The 24,730-nt window shown below is 40.9% G+C and overlaps 1 protein-coding gene across 1 annotated transcript; it reads right to left on the bottom strand.

Moving 5' to 3' along the window:
• Positions 1-730: 730 nt before the first annotated feature.
• On the bottom strand, positions 731-23,493 carry BPNT2 (3'(2'), 5'-bisphosphate nucleotidase 2). The gene is made up of 5 exons (XM_063169058.1): positions 23,092-23,493; positions 10,732-10,891; positions 9,688-9,783; positions 7,694-7,855; positions 731-6,557 (listed from the first exon to the last, which is right to left on the bottom strand). Exons 1-5 carry the CDS (start codon positions 23,476-23,478, stop codon positions 6,286-6,288), a joined length of 1,077 nt encoding a protein of 358 aa, XP_063025128.1. The 5' UTR covers positions 23,479-23,493; the 3' UTR covers positions 731-6,285.
• Positions 23,494-24,730: the final 1,237 nt, after the last annotated feature.

The raw sequence follows: 24,730 nt of genomic DNA on the forward strand, positions 1-24,730 counted from the left end.
GAATTCTGTGGGTTCCAACAGGTTGCATCTTCTCTGAAGCGGTTTGAAGCATCACAACAGACTCCAAATTCCTGATCTTGATAGATCACACATGACCTAGGGTTTTCAAAACATCTGTGTACAACTCTGAGGCATATGTTGCCCAAGTCCAGGAAGACAATTGCATTGTACATCCAGTCTTGCACATATTGGTAAGGGTGAAAAGAAACATATTTGAAGTTGCATCCAAGAACTGCCCAAAATGCCATATTGATGTGAGACATTAAAGGATCTTTCAACTTGCTCCATGGTTTCACATATGAAGAGTGGTACACTAATAGAATAAGCGCTAATAATGGTGCAGTTACTACCCTGCTACTCCTCATGGAAACAGATTTGAGCAGAATGGTGTAACATAATTAGGAAGAGATGTGGAAATGATGCTGAAAAGAAAACTTTAGATCCAAAGAGCAATACTATCTGGGGGATTTCTAAGAACTCACTTTCACAAACTGACCAGCTTTCACAGCAACACAGATACGAAAACCAAACCAGTGGAGATCTTGAATTATATTTACCATAAACTTGGCTGGACTTATCAGTAACTCCTCAGGCTGGAAGTCTCACACACATGATGGATCCAGTCCAACTGAAGCAACATGACGTGCATTACTGGAAAAAAAAATCTGGAGCATAAAGAATAAATACCCCCTAGAAATAAAAAATATAGACAAACATCTTCACAAACCAGTATTTTCAGAGAATTTATTTATAGAATTGTTACTTCCATTTGGCACACAATTGGAAAATGCTAATACAATTTGGTGGGACAAGAGTAGAAATGCTGGAGTGTTGCTGATTCTTTGGAGAGAATAAATGAAATATGTATTGCAAATAAGGAACAATTGGTGTAGAAAACAATGTTACCTGAAAGTGGGCTCTATCAGCTGTAGAACACAAAAAAACCTGAAAGACTTCAGACACTGGGATGACATTTCCAAATGTAGACTGAAGCTGTTAAGAGGTAACTTTAGCACAACCCAGGTTATTTGCTCTATTGACAGAGGTTGAGCTTTTCAGAATTTAGCTTTATTTACTGTTCCTGTTTTATCTGACTTGGTGCTGCTCACATTGAGTTCTGTGGAATACTGCTATTGCGTTCAACAAAATCGACAAATTCTTTCACAGAGGACCAATGCAGTCTCTTTCATAAGCAATGAAGCTCTGCACCTGGGGGGGCACAAATGACAAATGCTTGGAACATTATAATAACATTATAGTTAAAAACCACTTTCTCCTTCTTTTTGGGTGTTTAACTACTGAACCGTATGCTCAGGACCCCTAATTGCATGAACCTCTCCATGTTCCCATTATTTCGTTGGCAACTTCTTGTTGAATCAGTCACTGCTTTAGACCTTAGTCTCAAACATTACCAGCTTCAGGATAAGTTGGATAGTTGACTGCTGGAGTCCTCTCATCTGGGACTGTCTTCATCTCTGGTCTCTCATTTTCCTTGTGCACATTGACTAAAAAAGGATCAAGGATCAGAATGGAAGAGAGAGAAAGAGCAAAGAGGGAAAAGTGGCCACTAATTAATGGCTCCAGAGAGAGGAAACTGGATGAGCACTTCTTACAGAAGAGCTGAAAGAGCTGCTGTGGCACCTGAAAACCAAAATATGTAAGGCTTCAACAGCTTCTCAATAGGGATGCATGGCCTGTTTGTGGGGTGGGAAGACACTTGCAGCAAGTACTAGGTCATCACTGCAAGAGCTGCCACGAGGAAGGTGTGGCTCACAGGTCACAATTGGGTCCTCAGAGTTACCACATTCTTGCCTCAAGGAGTTACATTACAGTGAAGCAGATATAGTCCAGTTTTATCACTGAGGACAGCAGATTAGAAGACAAGACTATCAGTGATATTTTGGCCAAGTCAAATTTGTTACTGTTTGTGTGAAAGGGCCTAAACCGCTAAAGCAGAGATGAAGGACTCAGCGTGATTGGCCTGACTGAAAATCATGCATTGAGGTTTGCCTTGGTTAGAGGCAGTCCTTCCTGCCCTCCTCCTGCTTGGGCTTAAAATCCCACAGGCATTTATTTGTGGTCCATTGAATCTTACCTGTACCATTAACTAACTCCTGAAAGACAAGAGACATGAAACAATTACTGCAATTTAAAAACAAAGAAACAAAAATATTTGTCCTCTGTTGCACATCCATCTGCTTCTTTCAACTGCTTGTTTACTTCAGAAAACAGATCTACAAAGAAGTTGGGCATAACTGGGGAGACAGTAGCCTGGAAAAACAGTTTTCTGTGAGAGAAAGCGCTACTGGAATGACATCCAGGAGACCACAAAGCAGCCATTCTCTGCTGGCATAACACAGCAGAAGCCCAGAATGACACCTGGTCACTTCTCACTGCACAATTCTTGGGAGATGTGGACTCCTTGTTTTAGACATTAAATCAGAAGTATCCAACACTGCACTACTGTTGTGTAACCCAAATAGGTAACAGGATGCTAGAAAGACATTGGAATACACTTACTTATAAACAAAAAAGCAGAGATTAACCCCGTACTGACTCCCCTCCCCACCTCTGGTCTCCAGCCATTGGCCATTAAAAAAAAAAAAATCAAAACTTTTCTCACACCTGAAGCCATTTAGAAAATCTGTCCCTTGTAACAACAATGAAGTAAATATATGGAACAATATCACTAGATGACTTTGCAGCTTCACCTGTATGGTTAACTCACTCACCAAGTATGCCATATCTGCTATATATTTTCATTATCATTACATGCTCTGTAGATCAGAACAAACAGTTCTTAAACCCATTTGTAAAAGTCTGGCAAACAGGTTAATCTCAAAACCACTTAAATACAATATTCAACCCATTAATTTCTGTCTCCATTTATTTAAAAATATTCATTCAAGGAATGAAAGCTAGGGCTCTTGGTACAATACCAGGTATTATCTATGCTATCATACACTCTTTTTAGAAGAATGAAAAAGAGAAAATACATACAGCTTTAGAATAATTTCACTTGCAACCACCTTAATCATAATAGCCACTCAAAATATCCACCATTGGAAAACCAATGCTAAAATAATACATAATCTTACTTCCCTTATTTGGAGCTAGAATGCTACTATGATTATTTTTAATTAAGATTTTTAAAAATATATACTTTTGTAGGACCTACCTACAACATGCAATTGTTTGAAGTAGCATCCCTAAAAATGGTGTGTGACAGCTTCATGTGGAAAAGGCTAAGATGTAAAGAACACTGATGTAGCCCACCATCAGATTTGGGTATGGATGATTTCCTACCCTCTGGGCATAAGGTTAAGTCACATCCACACTGATGAGACCAAACAAATATTCAAGCCAGAATTTAAGCAGAATGTTTCAGAATGGAGTGTAAACAGTCAAAGAAATGACAAGCTGAGTGTTAACACCATACAAACAAAGTGCACCAGGATGTGTGCACTAAGCAAGCACTTGTGAATACTTGCTGGTCTGCATAAGAGTGACATTTATTGCAAAATGACATCTGAAACTGATACTCACCAGCTGCTCACCTATTCTCACACCAAAGCTCTTTAAATTACACTGGGAGACCACAAGCACTACCTTAGCCCTCAACTGTGGGAAATGAGCTCAGGCTCTACTACAAGTAATTAACTGGGCACCACACTCCCACCTCTTCCTCAATTTCACCAGGAGTGAGATTAGGCCAATAATGGTCCCCTGTGAAAGGTACTGAACACTGTGATCCATTGCAACAAAGCAATTTAGGATATTAATGTGTCTAAACAAGCACAAGTCTTCCTAATGGAAGGCTAGGCATTTTAGCCAGCATGTGGGAGGGAGGAAGGAAAGGAGGGCCTCTCCTAAGGTACTTTGTTTTCCTAAGGAAAAATAATGTAGGCAAATAATTTTGTTCACTGGTCTATGCCTTCAACTGATACAAGTAAGCCCTTGTACATTACATAACATTTTTAATTTCCCATACAGGAAGTCTGATCACAGCTTATGCAAGGATGTGATAGAAGCATTCCCCAGAATAAAAGCAGTCCCATTTTTAGGAAGCATGTTTACATAGGATTTCAAGTTGATTCTAAAACCCCAACTTGCCACAGATTTTATCTTAATTGCCTACTTAAATATTGTGCATTCCTTCTCTGTGACACAATCAGGTTTTTATAGTAGGCTAACTATGGCTATCTGTCATATTTAAATTTTAATCCATGTTCTTTAACAAATAAACATACAAACAGCTGTTTTTATTAAATTAGGCTTTAAGACATTTAAATCCGCCTTAAAAAGTTGCAATCTTCTTGTAAAATCTTAAAACCTTGATAAATATGTTTCTTTTAGTCTTCACTGAAGTTTGGAAGCTCAACAACTTTTTGAAATAGATCAAATCCTTTTTAAAAAGGGTATGATCACTTATAGCATATAGAAGTTTCTTAAATTTAAGAACTGAAAGTAAAATTGCTTTGTGTATTATCTACATGTGTAAAAGTTATTTTCAAAGAGCAGCAATAGTGTGTCTGTGTTGGAAAAGAAGTTCTCCATAAACTACCTGTAAAGGCTCATAGGACTAAGCTTCAGTCTCCTTTGCCAGTTAGTTTAAGAAATAAAAGTCTGAATCTGTAGTTATGCAACACCTGGGAAGTCTTTTGGAAATGTGAACTTAAGCTAGAAGTTGAAAGTAGTATCTAAACATACTCCATTACTGACATAAGGAGAAAAACCTCTTTTTAATCAGAACAGTAGTTCTCATTAACAATATGAAAGAAGTCAAAATTAAAGAATTAAGGGTTTGGATCAAGCAGCCTAAGCCTTTACTGAACAAACTTTGAACAGAAACCATCTATATTAACTCAGAATTTTAGCATTCTGGAGGAGAGATGGGCAGCTTATTTTCTGATAATTCAAATAACACATATATTTTAACCTTTTGAAACCTTTCAGGGAGGTGCAGAGAACAACAATGCAGATGGTTACATGTTTGGAGATAGAAGTCCACAACTTCTAGAGGTACAACAAATTGTCATTTAATATCAAAGGACCTGCATTCTGTTCTGTATGTACTGGATTGCAAAGAACATTTTTCAGTAAAATTTTGCACACCCTGCTGTACTTCACGTGCCACACATTCTTCAAACTTGCTTAAGCAGATTCAAGTTCAAACGGTTTCTTCTCCCTCTGTAAATTACCACAAACCAAATAAGCACAAGCTGTTTGGAATGGCTGAAGAGCTTTCTGCAGGAGAGAGTGTGCTGCAAGCTAAAAAGAAAAAGCTGTTCTTGGAGTTGTAGAAAAAGTGCTGGTTTATATCTTGTGTTGGAAATGGAACTAGCCAGTCAACCTACTATTTCTGTAAAACTCATTCCCTGTGACTCTGTCCAATGGAAAGAAAATCCAAACAAACAAAATAAGAGGTACTGAAGGAAGCTGCTTCTATAGGCACAAACATCACATGATGAACAAGCCCTACTTTAGAGAAAAATCTAGCATGCATCTTCAACACTGCTTGCAGAAATCAAGGACAAGAAGTAACTGCTAAAAACTATACAAGGAAATGCTGCCTTCTTTTAAAAAGGTATAAGGAAATAATTACACTGATTAATTAAACACCGATATTCACAACCCACCTGAACTAAAACTGGTTTACATCTTCAGGAAAGAAGTCAAAAAACATTTCCTTTTTTCTCTTAAAAAGCAGAGAGTGCCACACTGTCAAAGATAAACTGTTGCTGCATATAGATTTGAATTAACCTTCTTGTGCTTTCCATTCAGGGGATACAAAATATGAGGTCATGATTTCTGATAAACCATTTACAGTTATCAGATGCCTATAAAAATCAAGCTTTTTTTCTACCTAATTTATTATGGAATCACTAAAACTACAATAAGATGTATAAGGTTTCAAGAAATTCCTGTGAGAAATACTTAGGTTATTTTACCAAAAAAATTGGATTTTTCTTTAGTTCACCTATGTTCACCAATATATATGGTAAATGCACCTTGAGTATAAGAATTGCATGAAAACAGTCTGAAAAAAATAAAACATGGAAACTGATGTGCGAGACCATTGTCCCCTTCCTACTTCCAATTCTTATTATTATTTTATTCTTTTTAAATACCACCACTGACAAAACCCAATGCAAGATATAGTCCCCAAACCCACACCAAACTGCTTTGTTGTGCATCTTTTCCAGCAGGTTTTCACACCTGCTTCTTCAGACAGAGCATCTGGAGGCTACAAAAGCACAACTTGTACTTCTCCACCAGTCATGCTTATTTGTGTGATGTTTTTTCCAGATCTGGAAGTTTTTCAATTAGTGCTTTATGGTTCATGTTGATACTGGCTATAAGTCCTCCTTCATTGCCATCTGAGCCAGTGTAACTAATTTCTTCACCAGTCAGGGTAGTCATATGGCCACCCAAAGCTCTCAACACTGCATTTCCAGCACATATGTCCCACTTCTTAATGTAGGTGACATGGATATATACATCAGCTTCTTCTTGATTCTTTTCAGGCACATCAAGGAGGGCCAACACTTTATAACCTAGAAGAAATGGGCAGGGGTTAAAAAAAAAATTAAACCAAGCTTTCCTGTCAAAACACATTAAAAGAAGACGACCAGACACTCAAATATAGTTCTGCTCTTATGTTTACTCATTCATTTCTCAATCTCTACATCATGCTCAAGTCTATCTTTTTCTCCCTGGCTTTTTACTGCAATAGAAGGAAGATGTATATACCACTCTAATAAAGTAAATCAGCCCAGGACATTCCCCTTTATTATTCATTATGCACTACAAAGTAATTACTCAAACTAGTATCCATTCTTTTATGGAATTTCTTTCAAATTTTCAACTCTTTGAGCAATATTCTTGATTCATTAATCTGTTCATTTCTTTATCTTCTTAAACAGAGTCAAGCCCTGGACAAGACAAGCCATGCTATAGTCAGTTACACTTTCACTTTGACATTTACAGTCATTATCAAGAAGCACTACAAGACATTCTTGACTAAACAATCTGTAAGGGAATTCTGGCTTTTCACATTAAAGACACAAAGATAACATTTCTGCGAAAATAAGGAAAAAAAGCCTAGTGTCTCCCATGTATGTTCTGTCAATAACATGCACAAGGACATTGCATAAATAAAAAGTATTTGAAAATTCCTTTAAATTGAGTATGAGGCAGATAAAAATGGACTTTAGTGATACTAATTTTCCTCTTTTGACATAAATGCAATAAACAATACCAAACTTTAATGGCCCTTTTCTTAACTTTTTTTTTTAAATCAACCATACTAACAGCTAACTAACAACCAACAGATTTTCTTCCATGATTGTGCCTGTGGTCACACAACACTTTTTCTCCCACTGAGGCATCAGTGCCTTCCATGAACACACATCAGTGTGTTTCAGTGAAAGGACCACAACAGCACTGCTGGCCTAGGCTTAGACTCAGTAACACACTGACTTGTGAACAGCCTGAATCAAGTTTGCATGTAGGCTCCTAAATACAGAAAAAACTTTGTCTCTATTGTCAAGTGTTTGCTTTCAGTGATGTGAAGATCAAAAGACAAAAGGAAAAAGATAAGACACTACAGTATACCCTTTTGTCTAGTAAGAGCTACACCATTAAAATATCCAGAAGCAACAAAATGGATAAGATGCTTAAAGAACCAAACCTGCTCCACCAGCGGGGATTATCACAGTTTTATTTCCAAATGTCTGCCGTGCAACCTGCTCAACCTTTCCTGCATGGGAGCGGGACACAATAATCTTCGGAGTTTTCTCGTTGTAGGAGGAACGAGCTTTTACATTTGACCCACCATCCACCATTGCCCAAGCTACAAGAGAAACAAAAGTTCTACTAAGATTTACAAGACAATCTAAGTGTAAGGATAAAAGGGTACTTATTAACAATATGGAATTGATACTTCTGACTGAATATGTCTCACTCCTGTAAAAGAGAAAGGGCTGACAGAGGATGGGGTGAGTACAAGGGAAGTGACACAGGCCACACACACATTGGTGCATATGGCATTATCCCAAACCTGACTGTTCTTGTGTGATAATTCCAAAACACAGAATAAGAAGGAAAAATCCCAAGCAGTTAATATTCAGAATTTGCAATTAGAAACCCACCAAAGTTAAAAGGATGGCTCCTAGACAGAAATACATCCAGTATTTCCTCAGACAATGTTTTCATGCAAGAACAAAAAGCCCCACTACCCTTTAAAGCAGATACTAAAAATGCTGTGGAGTCATTTAGTTCAGAAGGATAGTAATGCTAAAGAAGGAAATAGCTCAGGAGGATAGTGCTACAAAGAAAAATATTTGATGTTGTGTTTCAGAGCATAGAATTTAGAATCCACAACTTCCCACTTACTTCATCACGAAGTTCAAAGCCAAGCTTGGTAGGTGGTATCCCCTAACCATTAATCTGACATTTACTTAGTAAACTACCCAGCAATTTCATCTCAGCAGAGAACCAGATTGTTTGGCAACAGACTGAGCTCTGTGTAATAACAATGCTGACTGCCCTTTATTGCTTTGTATTTGTGTGGTAGTATTAGGAACAATCTGACTCAAAACATACTGGTATTTCCAGCTTGGAAAATGAATACCTGTCACGCAGAATGACAGAATTCATCGCATCTCCTCTGATTCCATGTCTGAACATTGCACACTTCACTCTTATCAAAGGAGATAAATTCTCAACATTACAATGCTAAAAACCCATTTCTTTAGATAGATATTGACACCTAAAAACATATGTTCCAAAATCTCCAAGATTCTTGAAGCATATTGGAATATAGTACATACTTAAGTGACTGGTAATTAAATTCATATTTATAGACAGCAAAACATTTAGCACAAAATGTTGAGTGTTTAGTGTTTTAGGGCCAAAAAAGGACAACAAATACAAAATGCATTTATTCAGACTTAGTTTTTGTTCCAGAGCTACTGCAAAATTTCAGAACTCTAGAGGTCAGTATCGCCTAAGGGAAAATGTAAACAGCAATTCCTGTTTTAAATACACATGAATACTGAAACTACTTTGAAGCTTTGAGAAGTGCAGGAAAATTGTCAAACTTGCAGCAATGCTTGCTGATACATCATTAATACTGAAAAATTAATTACTTCATAGCTGTGGCATTAAAAACATGTCAGATAATCAATAAGGCTATGTTAGACAGTCTTGCCTGCTACACACAAACAGTTGCCATTAAGATCTTTATTCAATCTTCTTTTAATTCACACTGAATACACAGCAGCTGCTGGGTATATTATCACAGATCCAAGCTATTCTGCTAAATGAGCAAAGTGCTCTTTTTGCTAAAAACTAAAAGCTCACATCAAACCGGTCAGTATTTGTAGTTTAACTTTTTTTGTTTTGTTTGCAATAAGCACTCTAATTGAAGGGATCTTAGCTCTTTAAAATATTTTCAGTTTGTTTGTTCTAAATGCATCATTTTTATTTTAAACAAGGGCAGCATTTTCCTTTGTGGTTTTATACCACAGAACACACCTACAGCTCTAATTGTGTGGTCTGCTGCAGTGCCCTTTTGCTGCTGGTATATTTTCTCATTTATACCTAGAGATGTTCTCTCAAACATCAAATTTCAATTAATCCTATGACTGGCTATCATAGAAATAGGTGAAGGCATGAAGATACCTGTGTATGATGAGAAGGGCTTGTGTATCACACCTATTACTGGTTTACCATTCACAGCCACACAAACCATGGTCGTGACATACTGTCGAAGATCCTCTGTGGGCAAAACAAGAAAGTGAGCAAGTTAACAATCAGATGCCAAGAACACAAAAGGAAAATAGACAGGAGATTATTCAGATTATTCTCTGAAGACTAGTTTATATTCTGCCTCTTGCAGTTATATAACTTTAATGTATCTTCAAATAACCTTTCAGTTTTCAAAAGACTTTGAAGACTTTTCAGGTTTCCAGCAATTTTTCCTGTTCAGTAGATGTAACCTATACTCCTACAGGTCTAATGCTAACAGCTGTGTCTTATGCAACATATCTTTTCATGGCAATCTGTGCCCCTCCATTCTCCTTTCTCTGCCTCACCTCCTATCCTCTATTGGCTCAAAAATGCGAATTCAAAAACCAAAGAACATCCACTTGAAAGGATAATTGTATCAATTACATGGTAACCAAAAAAAAAAATCCCACTTTTCCAGTTGTTCCTTAGTACTTTTCAGGAAGAATTTTAGTTGGATTGCCTTGAACTGCTTATGTGACATCCTAAAACATTTGAAAAGGGGGAAGACTGAATTATGCATGGTGTTTTTAAAAATGACAACAAAAAATTTCTTATATCAAGTTAAATAGGATACTTACTTAGTATTCCCTTTAAAGAAACAAAACCAAAAATCTAAGATACTTAGAGTCACCACAGTAATGACTAAAATAAAGAAATGTGTAATTCCAGTACAATCCATAATTGACAGTTACCATTCATTATAGCAACTAGATAGCTGTAAAGGTACCAAAGTAATTTCAGAGTTGGAATGCATAAAAGCAAACGTTGTAAAATGAGAACTACAGAGATTTCATGATGCAATCTGTTCAGTTAAATCACGCTAGCTTTGACATAAGACATTTTAACAAGAGATGTCCTTTTACTTACTATCTTGTCTCCAGTGTAAAAGGCAAACATCAGAATTACACACATGATTTCTCAACAAGAATCACTTACCTGTGTATTCTTGTGTAGCATCTAATGGATCGATCCAGACAGTGACACTTTCTGCTGGCACCTCTTTAGGCTGTATTTTTTGCTTTATGTCCTCAGGAATACTGCGATCCCAGGAGACTGTCTCCTGATCAGCTGTATCAACACGCTCTTCAGAATTTATCTGTGGTAAGAAAACAAAAGTAGTTGCACTAACATAAAGTATGTTGTAACTACAGAAGTAGTTGCATTAACTGCAAATACAGTAACTGAAAATTACAGGTTTGCTCACATTTTCATTTCCTTCCTTCACCTCAATTACAGGAATTTTTTTCATTTTCTCATTATTACATTCATGTGATAAGCAATGCAAAACCACAATCCAGAATTTTACTGGGAACCACACCACAGCTTGACACTGTTGCTTTGGCTGCAGGTCTCCCTACTGAACATTCCCACAGCATGAATCACATTTTTTTTAAATCAATATTTAAATGCAGTTGCTTCAAGTACTACAGGCAGAACATTTGACTCTGGAGAAATCATACAGTACACAGACAGTAGAGGGTCTCAAATTCAATTTATATAAACCAGTAGAAGCACATGGAAATGTAGAGATATACTATCACCAGATATTGTGCAGACTCTGCATGACTTGGACAAGAAGAAATCTTAGTATACATATTCCTGCTGCAAGCATTGAGTTACAAGTAGAAGATTAAGCAGCTCAGTTGAATTTAACTACTACACAACTGTTAGGCAAATTTATTTCACAAACAAGTAATAACATCCCATACCGATTTTTAGGGTAGGTTGGGGTAAGGTCCTAAGATGGTCCATGAAGAACATTTATTAACAGCAGTCAAAAGTCATCTTTAAGCCTGTTGTCAACTGCTACCCAGCTTAATGAACTTTACTTCACACCAGAAGGCATTTCAGTACATCAAGCAGAGTTTGGCCAGGCAGTGGAGCACACAGCACCAATCTGTTGAATGGAGTAAAACTCCAAAACTGTAAAACCCAGCACAACATCCTTGTGACTGCAGTGTCACAATAGTTTTGGATGACCAGAGACACAGTTATCCCAAAAGTTGTAGCAAGTGACATGGAAAGACAATGAAAATGAAAGAGCTATCAGACTACATTTGACTGTGACAGACCTTATGTGAGCAGGATTTTTACATAACTCACATCATGACAAGAAAAGACATCACACACACCTCAACTGTAACAGGGTATTGGCCAAGGGTTAGGGGCCATTTTCTCCAAGAGAACTCCAAATGAAGAAGGAAGCAGAACTGCAGCAACTCCAGCCATACATCATAGCTGTCTTCTCACGTAAAACCAGTATTTGAAGCATTATATGCCAAACACGGAGCTCTTGAAGTTGCCGTGACATTTACAAATTAAACATCTGTCACTATACAATAAACCTGATGATTGCATTTCCCCCTGGGGAAAACAGTCCTGCAAAGTCAAGATGAGTAGTTCCACAGACTTGGCAGTCTCAACATAGCCCCTAGGCAGTCTAAGTTCCACTACATCACATGACATACCATCATAAAAAAAACATTTCCTCAACAGAAGAAAGGGGCCTCCACAAAGTTAAGGGGTTGGAACCAATGCTCAAAAGGAAGAATATCTTGTTAAACCTGTTGTTACAGTACACTAGAGCGTAAAGTCTGAAACTATCTGAAAGGTACTGTTTTCAGAGAAACATCACCTGCTAGCTCAGATTTTGTAGCAGTGGCCGCGACACTGCAGCATTTATAATGCTTGTGAGGAGTCCCTCTCAGCAGATATAATTATTTCACTAGAAAAAAAAAATAGAGAAAGAGTGATAAGGTTGCAAAGACATCTGGAGAAAGTAAAAAAACCCCACAAAAACAAAACTCCAAAGTGGTTCACTTGTTCTTCTATTCACATGATCATTTACTCTGTAGCTTTGCCTGAATACTTGCCTGAGAGGGGCTCACCAATCCTTAAAACTTCTTTTATTCCTCCTGTATTCTTTTTTTTTTTTTTTTTTTTAATATGCCTGGAAAACATTCCTCTGTGTTAACTCCATGTTCCTATTTGTCATTCTCATTTGCTGGCAGCCTCCAGAAGCCATGACCTTACACTTTAAACTTTCCTCAAGCAATATGGATATACAGTCCACTGCAATCCCAAATCCTCACTCAGAAATTAGGAGTAGATATGGTACAAAGACTATCACAAGGCCAGATATTTCAGGCACTAGACCTTATTTGAGCAAGACTCTCTGGGGTAAATTGCCTAACAGCTGTAAGGTGTAAAAGCCCATCTGGGGAAGTTCTGGAAGCTGAGCACTGACATGAAGGTTAACTACATTTTGGAAATCTTCCCCACTTATGCTTGAAGCAAAAGCCCTCCTCACAAAGAACTGCATCAAACACAAAGGTTTAATATTATATATGTAAATCAGTGCATGGAATACTGCTGAAAAGTTAAAAAGAAAAAAAAAACACAACAACAACAAGAAAAACCCCATTATTTCCTAAACAAGGCAGTCTGGCTGCATCTCGCCAGTACAGAGCTTCCCCAAAAGCAGCCCATAAGGTGCAGGAATTCCATAACAAATGAGGGATGCTGCTCATGGAAGCCAGCAGCAGAGGTCCAACATCAATACCAGGATCAGTGCATGCTGTGCCTTCCAATATGGTCAGGTGTTTCCAGCCTTTGGAAACCTCTGCACAGAGATCACTCCTGTCCAGCACGCTGGTGATTGGAACACAGATCTGCTCAGAAGCACAGGAAGCAAATCCAGTGTACCACAAGCTTGTCTGGATAAATGCAGTGCTCTCAACATCCAACAGTCCTGGCCACTCAAAGACTTCAGGGAATCTCACAGCAGCTCTCTGTCCTGTGCTGGTTCAGTCCCTAACAGCGCTTCATGCTGTCTTTGTGGCAGCTTATCTCCCAAAAAGCCTGCTTGAATACTTGAATACTAGCTAGCTGTCCCTGGCATGGTGCACCACTTCAGGCTTTTTCCTGGTCTGAAAGAGTGGAACTGTAGTTTTGCCTTTGAATTCACTCATCAAAGGTAAGCTAAAGTGAAAAAATATATGCAAACAGATGTCCTCTGAAATCCAAATCTTAGTGCTGTTTCATTAGAAAATAAAACAAGCACAACACAAATATTACCACACCTGTATTATAAAAATACCAATTAAGCTGCTTAAACTGAAAAAAAAAAAAAAAACCAAACAAAACAAAAAAAAACCCAAACCAACATCCTGACACAGAGTTCAGGTAACAAGAAAAGTAAACATTTACCAGTCAGAATATGAAAGTAGGAGTATTCCAGGTATTACCTTTCAAAACCAGAGATTGGAACAGGTTGCCCAGAGAGGTAGTAGATGCCCTATCCCTCAAGTGTTCCAGGTCAGGTTGGATGGGGCTCTGAGCAATCTGACTGAGCTGAAGATGTCTCAGCTCACTGAAGGAGGTTGGGCTAGATGGCCTTTAAGGTCTCTTCCAACCCACATTATTCTGATTTTATGACTCAATAGATAAGTCTATTGATTTGAATAGGACTAAGGAAATTAAAAACCTGAAGCCTGCAAGCCTGGAGTGTGCACAGGGGAACATTAGTAAAACATTATTAGGTGATTGTTTTTGTTTTGTTGGTGCACAACCAATTTGTTGCTGCATGACCTATGCAGCCACTTCACCAGTGATTATCATGCCCAAGATCATGATCATGCATGCCCAAGGTTCAGCTTTGCCACCTGTATCCACCTGACATGAGATGGAAGAAAGAAGTGGAGAGGCAAACATTTGCAAACAACAAACCAACAGTGATTTCAGCACCATCTTTCTGAGAGACTGAGAGATGTCCTCTGTGGATGGTAGAAGATACTTTATAATTATTTATATATTATACTTTATAACACCTTCTGTACTAATGTCTAGAGCAGCCACTAAGAGTTCATGTTCATGTCTGTCCAACCTGGTGGCCTTCTAGATGGAGTGACTGCAACAGCTGACAAGGGTGCCAAGACCAGCTGGTGTCACCTGCCCAGACTTCTGTAAGGCCTTTGATAGGGTCCCACAGGACATCATTATCTCCAAATTGGAGAGACATGGATTTAAAGATTACTCAGTGGATAAGGAACTGGATAGATGGACACAGTCAGAAAGTTTGGGTCAACAACTTGTACGTCCATATGGAGGTCAGTGATGGTCTCCATCAAGGCTCCATTTTGGGACTGGTGCTCTCTTATATCTTCATCAGATATGGTAAGATCAAGTGGACCCTCAGCAAGTTTGCAGAGGACATGAAGCCAAGCAGTGCACTTGACCCAGCAGAAGGAAGGGATACTGTCCTGAGCGACCTGGACAAACTTGAGAAGCTGGCTCATGAGAACCTCTCTAAGTTCAACAAGTCCCAGTGCAAGATGCTGCACCTGATTTGGGGTAATCCCAGGCATGAGTACAGACTGAAGGAACTCACTGAGAGCAGCATAACAGAGACACACTTGTGGTTTATTATGGATGTGTGCTTACAGCCTAGACAGCCTCCTGGGACATCTCCTGGGATGCATCCAAAAAGCAGCATGGCCAGCAGATGGAGGAAAGTGGTTCTCCCCCTCTCCTCTGCCCTGGTGAGACCCCACCTGGAGTGCTGCAACCAGGTATGGAGTCCTCAGCACAATAATGATGTGGACCTGTTAGAGTGGGTCCAGAGAAGGGCCACAAAGATAATGAGAAGGATGAACATCTCTCTTATGAAGACATGCTGAGAGCTGGGTTTATTCAGCCTGGAAGGGAGAGAAGGGTCCTGGGAGACCTTAAGGCATCCTTCCAGTGCTTAAATGGTGCTTATAAAAAAGAGGGAGAATAACTCTTTACATGGGTGGATAGGGATAGGACAAGGGGAAATAGTTTCAAACTAAAAGAGGAGAGATTTGGCTTAGATTTTAGGAAGAAATTCTTTAGTGTAAGGGTGGTGAGCCCCACTGGAGCATATTGCCTAGAGAAGTTGTGGATGCCTCATCCCTCAAAGTGTTCAAGACCAGACTGGATGGGGCTTTGAGCAGCTTTGGTCTAGTGGAAGGCATTCCTGCCTACGACAGGGTAGCTGGAACAAGATGATCTCTAAGGTCCCTCCCAACACAAGTTGCTTTTATGACTCCACAATACCCACAACTACACATCTTGAAAGATATACTGACCTACAGGGTAGTTTCATGGGACTGTAATTGATTTGCTCTTATGTGACTGTGCTTCAGAGATGTCCCAACTCTGAGGAGAGGGGTTCAAGCTGCAGTCTTTGGGATTTCCCCCACTTAAAGACCCCTTCAACCACTGCTGCTGCACTGCGCCGAACAGCAACCCTATACTCACTGTGCTACACTGACTGTTCTGCCTCCATTGGCTCTGCTTCTCTGTTTTTCTCCTCAAATGTATCAGAGGTGAAAGCTGTCTCAGCTTCTCACAGCATCTGTACATACACAAAGTCTGTGAAGGAATCAGATGCCAAAACCTCTGAATGTAAACACCCACTAGACAAGTCAGGACATATCAATATGCTCAAGAGGAGAGCACTCTCCAGGAGAGCAAAAAGCACTCAAAGCACCATTATTCCCAGTATCTGAGGAAAATATCTAACCTCCCCTGGTTACAAAACAAGGCTTCAGAATCTGTTACAGAGGGAGGGGCGTGCTTTCACACAAGATCATGCCAGGACTTAGCTCACCTGCATCCAGGACCATTTATGATCCCTTCTGTCCAACTTGCAAATTCAGGGGTGGTGAATGAAAACTGTTTCTTGGGTTAATTAACTCTGAAAATAATGCAAACTGGGAAATCAAAGTACCACTTCTCTTTGTAAATGTAAAATGCCTTTAAGCTTTAAAAAATTTGAATAGTAGCCTTACCAGCATAGTAAAAAAAAAGCCAACCCGGATTTTATTCAATACATTGACATTTTTAAAGCCAGCTGCTTGCTTTTGAAAAGGTTCTTTTCCTCCTTGGATTACCACAATATATTAGAAAGGAAAAACAAGCGGTGGTCATCATGCCTCTCAAAAATATTCCTCTTGACAAGGGTCAATTTACATAGTTTTAGCAAGGCAGATTTTATTATGAATGGAAAGAAGACCTTGTAGAATCATATGGTTTTCTAAAAAAGAAAACACCAAAAAACAACTTATTAAAAGGTAATTAAGTTCAGAAACGATAAGTTTAAAGTACTAACTTTTAATTAAGTTTAAAACTACAAAGCATATTTGTATATAAATGTGTAAGGTATAAAATCATACAAATGTATAAAATAATCAGAGGCATAAAACCCACTGGTCTCATGTTGCCATTGATTTGATCAGAAAACAACAAGTATTTCTATAATTATGCCACAACACTGAAAAAGGACACATGCCTTTTTCAAGGCACCTAAGTCAAAGCAGACAGAGGTTTTCCTCTATCATCAACTACATCTTTGTTTATTTTAGCAACAAGAAGTTCCTTAATGCAGGAACAAGATGACTGAATATGCAAAGAAGAATCTGGACAATTCTAAATGTCAAGAAGTTCAATCAGTGCTTATCAACACTCATTAGGTGACTTTGGCCATTAAGCCAGTAGGAAGCTGACTGAAACAAACAGGATTTAATAAATGATAAAGACATCCAATGACAACTCTGCTTCTATGGACTTACAATGAATAGTTCGGTGAAAACAACAAAGTGGAATTGAGGGAATCAGCACAGGTCACAGGATTCACTGTTTCCACCAGTAATCTGCAGAAATATCTAGAATTTTAGACCAGGAAAATAAAACCACTTGCTTATTAGCGCACACAAGTGGTTTCAGTAGATGGCAAAATTCTCTCTTACAGTTCTATACAGACCCAAGTCTAGCAAAGAGAAAGAGATGACTTGCTTTGTCACAAGAGTTGTAGAACTTCATTTTAAGAAAACATCCAAATAAGGACAGATTAGAAATTTACCAATAAAATAGATAATACCCAAAAAAGTCCGCTCTTTGTGAGTGGCTACACTAAGAAATGCAGCTCTCCAGACGCTCAGATGATAGATTAAACACCCGCAGTGTACAAACAAGCCAAATAAACTATTTGTAATTGCATCTGAAAAGATAATCACAGAGCTTATTAGCATACAGTTACAGTCTAACTTTATTTTCATGCAGAGAGAGTGGGCATAAGTCATCTGGCATCATTTGGAACCCATGTTAGGAGATGTATCACCTCCAGACAACACCTATTACTGAGATTTCAGATCAACATGCACACTTCTTGTTTAACTTAGAAACCCACTGGCAGTGGATTCTGCAAAGATCATCTGGGTCAGAAGAACACAAACTTTATTAAAAGTTCTCCTCCCTAAGACCTGAGGAGGCCATTCTCACAACATGAAAAGACAAATTACTGAACCTACTCATTAAAGTGCAATACCTCTGAAGTTTAAGTAATATTTCCTTTTTTAAACCCACTTCTTTAATACACCTGCCTTTCACAGAGACTCAGTATCACTTACAGAGCTTGCCATCTCAGATGAAATTCCAGTTTTTTACGTTGGGGAGTTGGCACTGTGATCAGAAGCCTGTAAACAGTGAGTTGAAACCTAGACAGTACTTCAGATAGCCTGATAAAAAGGAATGCTTGCAGTCATTAATCTTCAAAAGTCAGATTAATTTAGAAGAAAATCAAAGTAAAAGTGACATGTTCTTAAAAGTTTCATTTCAAGCGCTGATTGCAGCATTATCAGGCATAAGCTTGAAACGTGGTATTTATCATCAGTCATAACTGGGAAAGAGACATAAGAACATTTGGATTTAGAATAGTGACAAGACTCAAAAAAAGACGCTCAAAGAAAAAGACTGGGACGGAGGAAGACTTCATTTCCACCACAGTCACAATATAAAAAAAAGGGAGTGGACAAGATGAAACTCTATTCAGTATTTACACTAGAAAACAACAGATATAGCTCGTGCAACTTTAGAACAAAAAGAAGCCAAAACAGCTCAAAATGAAAATGTAGGGCAGAATACAATCTGACCAGTAAGACTGAAATCTGCATCCTGTGAAAATAACTCTAGCAGAATTGTGTGGGTCACTTTAAAATTGGCTTTTTCAGTCAGAGGATAAGAGGTAATCTGGTCAAAGTGCAAGTTTAAGGAACAGTCTGTCAGTCATTCCTCCCTTTGTGATCAAGCAGGGCTGCTCCCTCAGATGTGCTGGAGATGGGCTGTAGTGGGAACTGAAACCAGGGTATTCCTAAAAAACATTTCTTTTAAATAACTTTTATTTCAAATTTTTACTTGGGATACAATCAGTTATCAAGATCCTGACATTGATCCCTGGACAGGCCACATTAAAAGAGTAAGACCCTAAGGCAGGATCTGAGAGGGATCTTTTAGCAGGTAATGCTGCTGAAACCCTGCTATCATGAGATCATTTCTTCACAGAACCTCTTCTAAGCAGAACATACCAGCATTGAATTTGGAAAGAATGCTTCCCCAGTCCAGTCCCATCCCAGCAGCAGGGCTGGGTCAAGCATCTCCTTAATCTCCTCATCTAATTCCCACCCCAGTCCTTATCACACCACCACTGTGCCAGCACAAGAATTAATAAGGCTGCATGGAGAACCAACCAGGAAAGAAGTAACCCAGAAATTATAAACAAAATAAATAAAAAATGAAAGCAGCAGAGGGGATGATTACAGCTGGATGAGACCTTTAACTCTTTCTTAGCATGACAAATGAATGAGGACAATATGCTGGTAATGCAGGAGCAGTAAAACCTCAAGCCTGTAACTGCAGTTGAGAACTTCACCAAGGGAAAGCAATGCATCTCTTTTAGCACCAAGTATATTTAAAATCAACTGTACAAAGATGCTTCATGGAATACACATGTAAATATTTACTGCTGGATGTTGAGTGCAATCACACAACACTGGGTAATACCCAAGGTAGCAGTAAGTGAGTTGCCTCTTATTTTTCTCTTTATATCCCTGTTTCTGAGGGATATAAAAATACCACCTCTAAATCTAAACTAAATCTACACAGTCTTAAAACTGTGTTGAGCCACTCCTACCTAGATCTTACCTAACACAGCCTTGAGAAGTCTCAACTGATGCAAATGCATCTATTTATATCAAACAGAGCAGTTGATGACAGCAGTGGAGTTCCTCTTCCTCTGTAGAGACCAATACCTTTACTCAAGAGAACAAAGGCAAACATTTTCTGTGGGATTTTTTTCCCCTCAGATTTTGAAAAGGCTTTTTTTATAAATCCCACCTCTTAGTATGATAAGGCTTCTTCCAGATTTATTTCAGCTTCTGCATGTGAGAAGCCTAACTCTTCTATCTTCTCTTAATAACCACACTTTATGAGATTCAGGTCTGCTTCACAAAAACTGTTTGCATGTTTTGCCTTTTTATGTCCAGCAGCACAAAACAAGGAATGTAACACAGTTCACTGACTTAAGTTTATTTCAGTTGAATGACTACTCCCCTTGGTTATTCTGAAATATTGGAAGGCCACAGTTATTCTTAGAGAATCACAGAGTAATAGAATGGTTTGGGCTGGAAGGCACCTTCCAGATCCCACTCCAACCCCCTGCCATGGGTTGGGACACCTTCCACTAAACCAGGTTGCTCAAGGCTTTATCCTGCTTGACCTTGAACACTTCCAGGGAGCAGCCATCCACAACTTCTCTGGGCAACCTGGTCCACTGCCTCACCACTCCCACAGTAAAGAATTTTGTCCTAATGTCCAATCTAAACCTGCTCTCTTCCAATTGAAAGTCATTCTTCCTTGTCCTGTCAACACATGCCCTTGTACAAAACTCCTCTCCAGGTCTCCTACAGCCCCCTGCAGGCACTGAAAGGCTCTGTAATATCCCACAGGAGCCTTCTCTCCTCCAGACTGAACAACTCCATTTCCTTTGCTTTACAGGCATATTTTAGCACCTAGTTTTTGTGCTTGTTCATCTTCTTCCTGGATGCGGCATTTGGCAACAATTTAAACACTGAAGTTCTCCTGTTAAACTCAAGAACTTCAGGAAGTGGGAAAATTGTCGTTTTGCATAAGCTTACTCTTGGAATTATTGCCGTTTTTGTTTGACAGCTTTTATTAGCAACATCTTCTCTAGCAAGGAGAGAAGAGGAGGTTTACTTGACTTCAGCAGCATCTTTTATGCTGGAGTGTCACTCTGTACAAGGGGGATAAGATTACAGATATAAAGAAGATATTTCTTACATGATGCAATTTATACTGCCTCAGAAAATCCTCTATAATCCTTATATTCACACCAAGACTCAGCAGCTCTGTTCCATGAAAGAGCTGCAGTTTTAGATGGGTTGCTCTGAAGTTGCACTTGAAGGATTAGTAGATTGAGATGATACCTTGTCTTCACACCTGAGAGGCACACATAGTATGTACACAGTGGTAAAATAAAGCTTTGATTTTAGTTTGGGCAAATGTTTATGAATACATTTTCATCACGGGCTTATCAGTGTATACACAGCTTGGTGAGTATTTTTTAAACACCACATGAGGTAAGCTGTTATTATCCCCATCATGTTCTTAGAATACTTAATGTCCCACAGCTGATCTGTCAGACTGAATAACTCCAAATCACCTGAAAAATTTGTCAAGTACACTCATCCTAGATAACCTCAGTGCTCAAGCTCAGTCTAAGGAAGAGTTAGGAAAAAGAAAAGACATATGACTGGTATTTTAGTTCCACGGACCTATGCACACATTTTCAGTTTTATACTGCCTTTGAGAACACATCTGCACTTTCGAAAGTACCATCTATTCTTAAAGACGAGCAGCACACATCACCTGTGAGAAAAATAAAAGGAAGTACCCAAGTTTTTAAAAAGTAGATTATCAAAGTTAACACCCTCTGCCAGAAAGACACAAGTCAGACAGTCACTGCTAGGAATACCAGGCTCCAGAGCAAGTTTACATGTGACCACAGAGCAGGCAATACACAGTCCACTGTGTTCTTCAAGCCCAGACAGAACCCACAGCTTTCTCTAGAAGCACAGACAACTCTTAATCTAGATTAATTAAGTCCCTCCATCTGTGAAACGGGAGAAAGCATAGAGGTTTCAAGCCAGCTAAGCTGTAAAGCCAAGATCTCTAAGGGCACTGAATAATGCAAGAGAACAGGGATCAATATTTTTTCTTCCTTTAACACTGGGCCTGTGAAGGTGCCTTGTCACCAACAGACAAAATCCAGGAAATCTTCAAAACAAAACCAGCATAATCTTTCTGTAGAGGAAGATTAGTCACATCTCAAGCTTATTTCAAACGTTGAAGAATTTATTGTTTCCTCCAGATTTCATATTCAATAAGTTCTTTACAACACTTTTAAAACCCCACCAAAATAAACAAAAAAAACCCCAAAAAGCCAACAAACAAAAAACTACACATCTATCTGTGAAACTTTCAAAACAGCTACTGAAAATTGAATAGTAACTCAATAACCAAAAACTGGACTTTACTTTTTCTCCCAACCCCTCCAGAAATCACCACTTCTGAGATCCAAATTTAGGGCTTTCTACCCACGTCAAATGGCCATGAAAAGCTAAGGAATTTAACACCAAAAGACAGAAGTTCTCATTGACTGAAGTGAAAGCAGAAACAATGCCAACAAACCCCAAAAATCCTCGAAATATAGTTCAAAGCTTAGGGTGCGACCTTAAGAGACAGACCCAGACTTCAGGAGCGCAGGAAGGGGTGTGCGCCTCTGAAAGCAAAGCAAACTCATTTTGCTCAGGTAGGCAGTGATCCACAGTATTGACACAGCTCCGCTTATCAGCTGTCCCCCAGCCGCGAGCGCTAATCACTCGGTTATTGCAGCGCTATGCTCCTAAGCCTCGAATTCTCCGTCGCTGCTCCCGCCCCTGGCTCTCCCCACAACTGACGGCAGCAAGGACAACTGGCAGGACGGATAACTACCAAAGCAACGGCGTTCCTAATCTCCGCATCTTAACCGCAGCCGGAATTTGCGCTGCACAATTACCTGCATCCCTAACCACAGAGCTCAGGATCCGCAACAGCGAGACCCGGTGTTCCCCGCGCCCCTCCACGCCCGCAGTGTTTGATACTGTTTCACCAGCGTGGCTTCGCTTGCAACACGCTGCAACTCTTTCCCCTGCAACCCAACACCCACGGCGAGGAGCGTGAGGTGGCACTGCCACAAATTCAGCGGGAGGGGAAGGAAAAGCGCAAACGAGGGCAGCGCTTCCCGCCGGCTGTTACAGACCGGAGAGCCGCCGGCGCGGAGCAGCCCCACACCGGGACTCCACAGCGGGCTCCCAGCGCCGGGGGCTCCACAGCGGGCCCACAGCAGCCCCCGCCCCACGGAGGGCGCCTGGCACCCACCTGCACGGCGGGGAAGGCGCCCTTCAGCAGGTAGAACATCCTGCGGTTGGAGAGGAGGTCGCCGGTGGTCAGCTGCTCCTCGGCCCCCTCCCGCGTCTTCCCCTTCGCCTTGGCGTTGAGGACGTTCCCCTCGCGGACCCGCTTCACCTCCTCCCCGCCCCTGACGGCGGCCAGCACGGACACGGCCAGCAGCTCCCGCAGGTCCACGGCGCCGCCGGGCGCAGAGCCGTGGGGCGCCTCGGGCCCGCCGGCCGCCGGCTCGCTCAGCATGAAGAAGGCGAAGCGGCCGGCCAGGAAGCCGGAGTAGAGGTGGTAGAGGACGCCCAGCCCCAGCAGGCAGAACACGGCCATGCCGAGCGGCGAGAGGCGGATGCCCATGGGGGCCATGGCCGCGGGGCGGGCGGGCGGCGGGGCCGGGCGGTCACCACAGTCCCATGGCACGGCCGGGGCGCTCCGCTCCGCGGCTGCTGCTGCGGCGGCGCCGGGCCGGCTCCACGCTCGCGGCCGGGAGCAGCGCCGTCTGTATCCGGGTCAGGCGGAGGCGGAGCCCGCCCCGCGCACTGGGCATGTCCCGCTGCCCCCGGGCTCTGTGCCGCCAGCGGGAGCACGGCGGGCCCCGTCGCTACCTGCCGAGCTCATCCATGATAGAACACACGGCCACCGCCCGCTGGTTCTCCTGAGCTCTGTGGGTTGGGCTGGTTTTTCTCCCTCTAGGCAGCCGATGCGCCAGGAGCCCGCAGCGGCGGGGCCGAGGGAGGTGCTCCTTCCGCGGGGCAGGACCCCGAGCCCGCCCGGAACGCTGGGAGGGAGTTTTCTGATGGAAATTGCTGTTGGCATAAACTGCTGCTAAATTTCTGAAGGTGCACTGTTAGCGGTGCTGAGCATCATTGTTGAGAAATTCTTGTTTTTGTCATAGTGACATTCTGACTGTCTACCCCTCTGTTCCTCGAAGAATTCCTCTCATTCAGTAAAATGAAACGAATCCAACTATCTCCTCAGCCAATTGATGTGATAAAAGCCTACCTGGCTTAATTTATACTTTTTCTTTGCACCTCAGTTGCTTTGGGGGAGTGTGAAACTTCATAGCTAGGATGGACATCTGGGGTGGTGTAGGGGGCTGAGTGAATGTGTATCTGGGGGCCTGAGTTAACTTATGTATTGTATGTATGGCAGTTGAAGATCTCTCTATTGTATTAGTGACCCCGCCCTGGTTCTAGTCATTGTAGATGGGCTGCAGCTGTGATGTCCTTGATTGGGCAGCAGCTGTAGCCCATGGAAAGAGCTGAGATAAAAGGGGGCGGGGTGGTCAGGGAGAGCCGGGGAGAGGAGCCCTGACCGAGAAGCAGCAACACCACTGCTGGGAAGATCTGCCATGGGAAAACCATCGAGAGAAGGTACGAGGCTCAGGAAATATAATTATACAACAATATAAATGCAACATTCTGGTGACCCCGACGTGATTCGAACATGCAGCCAAGGAAAGAAGGTATGGAATCCCCCGGACAGCTGCAAGCTGTGGCAGCCAGAGAGCTGGGACAGAAGATAGGACAGCTGCGAGCTGGGACAGAAGATAGGACAGCTGCGAGCTGTGGCAGCCAGAGAGCTGGGACAGAAGAAAGGACAGCTGAGAGCTGGGACA

This window comes from Melospiza melodia, chromosome 1 (assembly GCF_035770615.1).
Source record: "Melospiza melodia melodia isolate bMelMel2 chromosome 1, bMelMel2.pri, whole genome shotgun sequence".
Taxonomy (NCBI): domain Eukaryota; kingdom Metazoa; phylum Chordata; class Aves; order Passeriformes; family Passerellidae; genus Melospiza; species Melospiza melodia.

Bases quoted from the DNA above. Each gene is read 5' to 3' on its own strand.
- BPNT2 (XM_063169058.1), bottom strand. From the start codon at position 23,478: ATGGCCCCCATGGGCATCCGCCTCTCGCCGCTCGGCATGGCCGTGTTC. The intron at 10,892-23,091 runs GTGGGTGCCAGG...TTCTTACCACAG, and splicing joins GCGCCTTCCCCGCCGTGCAG to ATAAATTCTGAAGAGCGTGT. The intron at 7,856-9,687 runs GTATCTTCATGC...TTTCTCTTGTAG, and splicing joins GCCCTTCTCATCATACACAG to CTTGGGCAATGGTGGATGGT.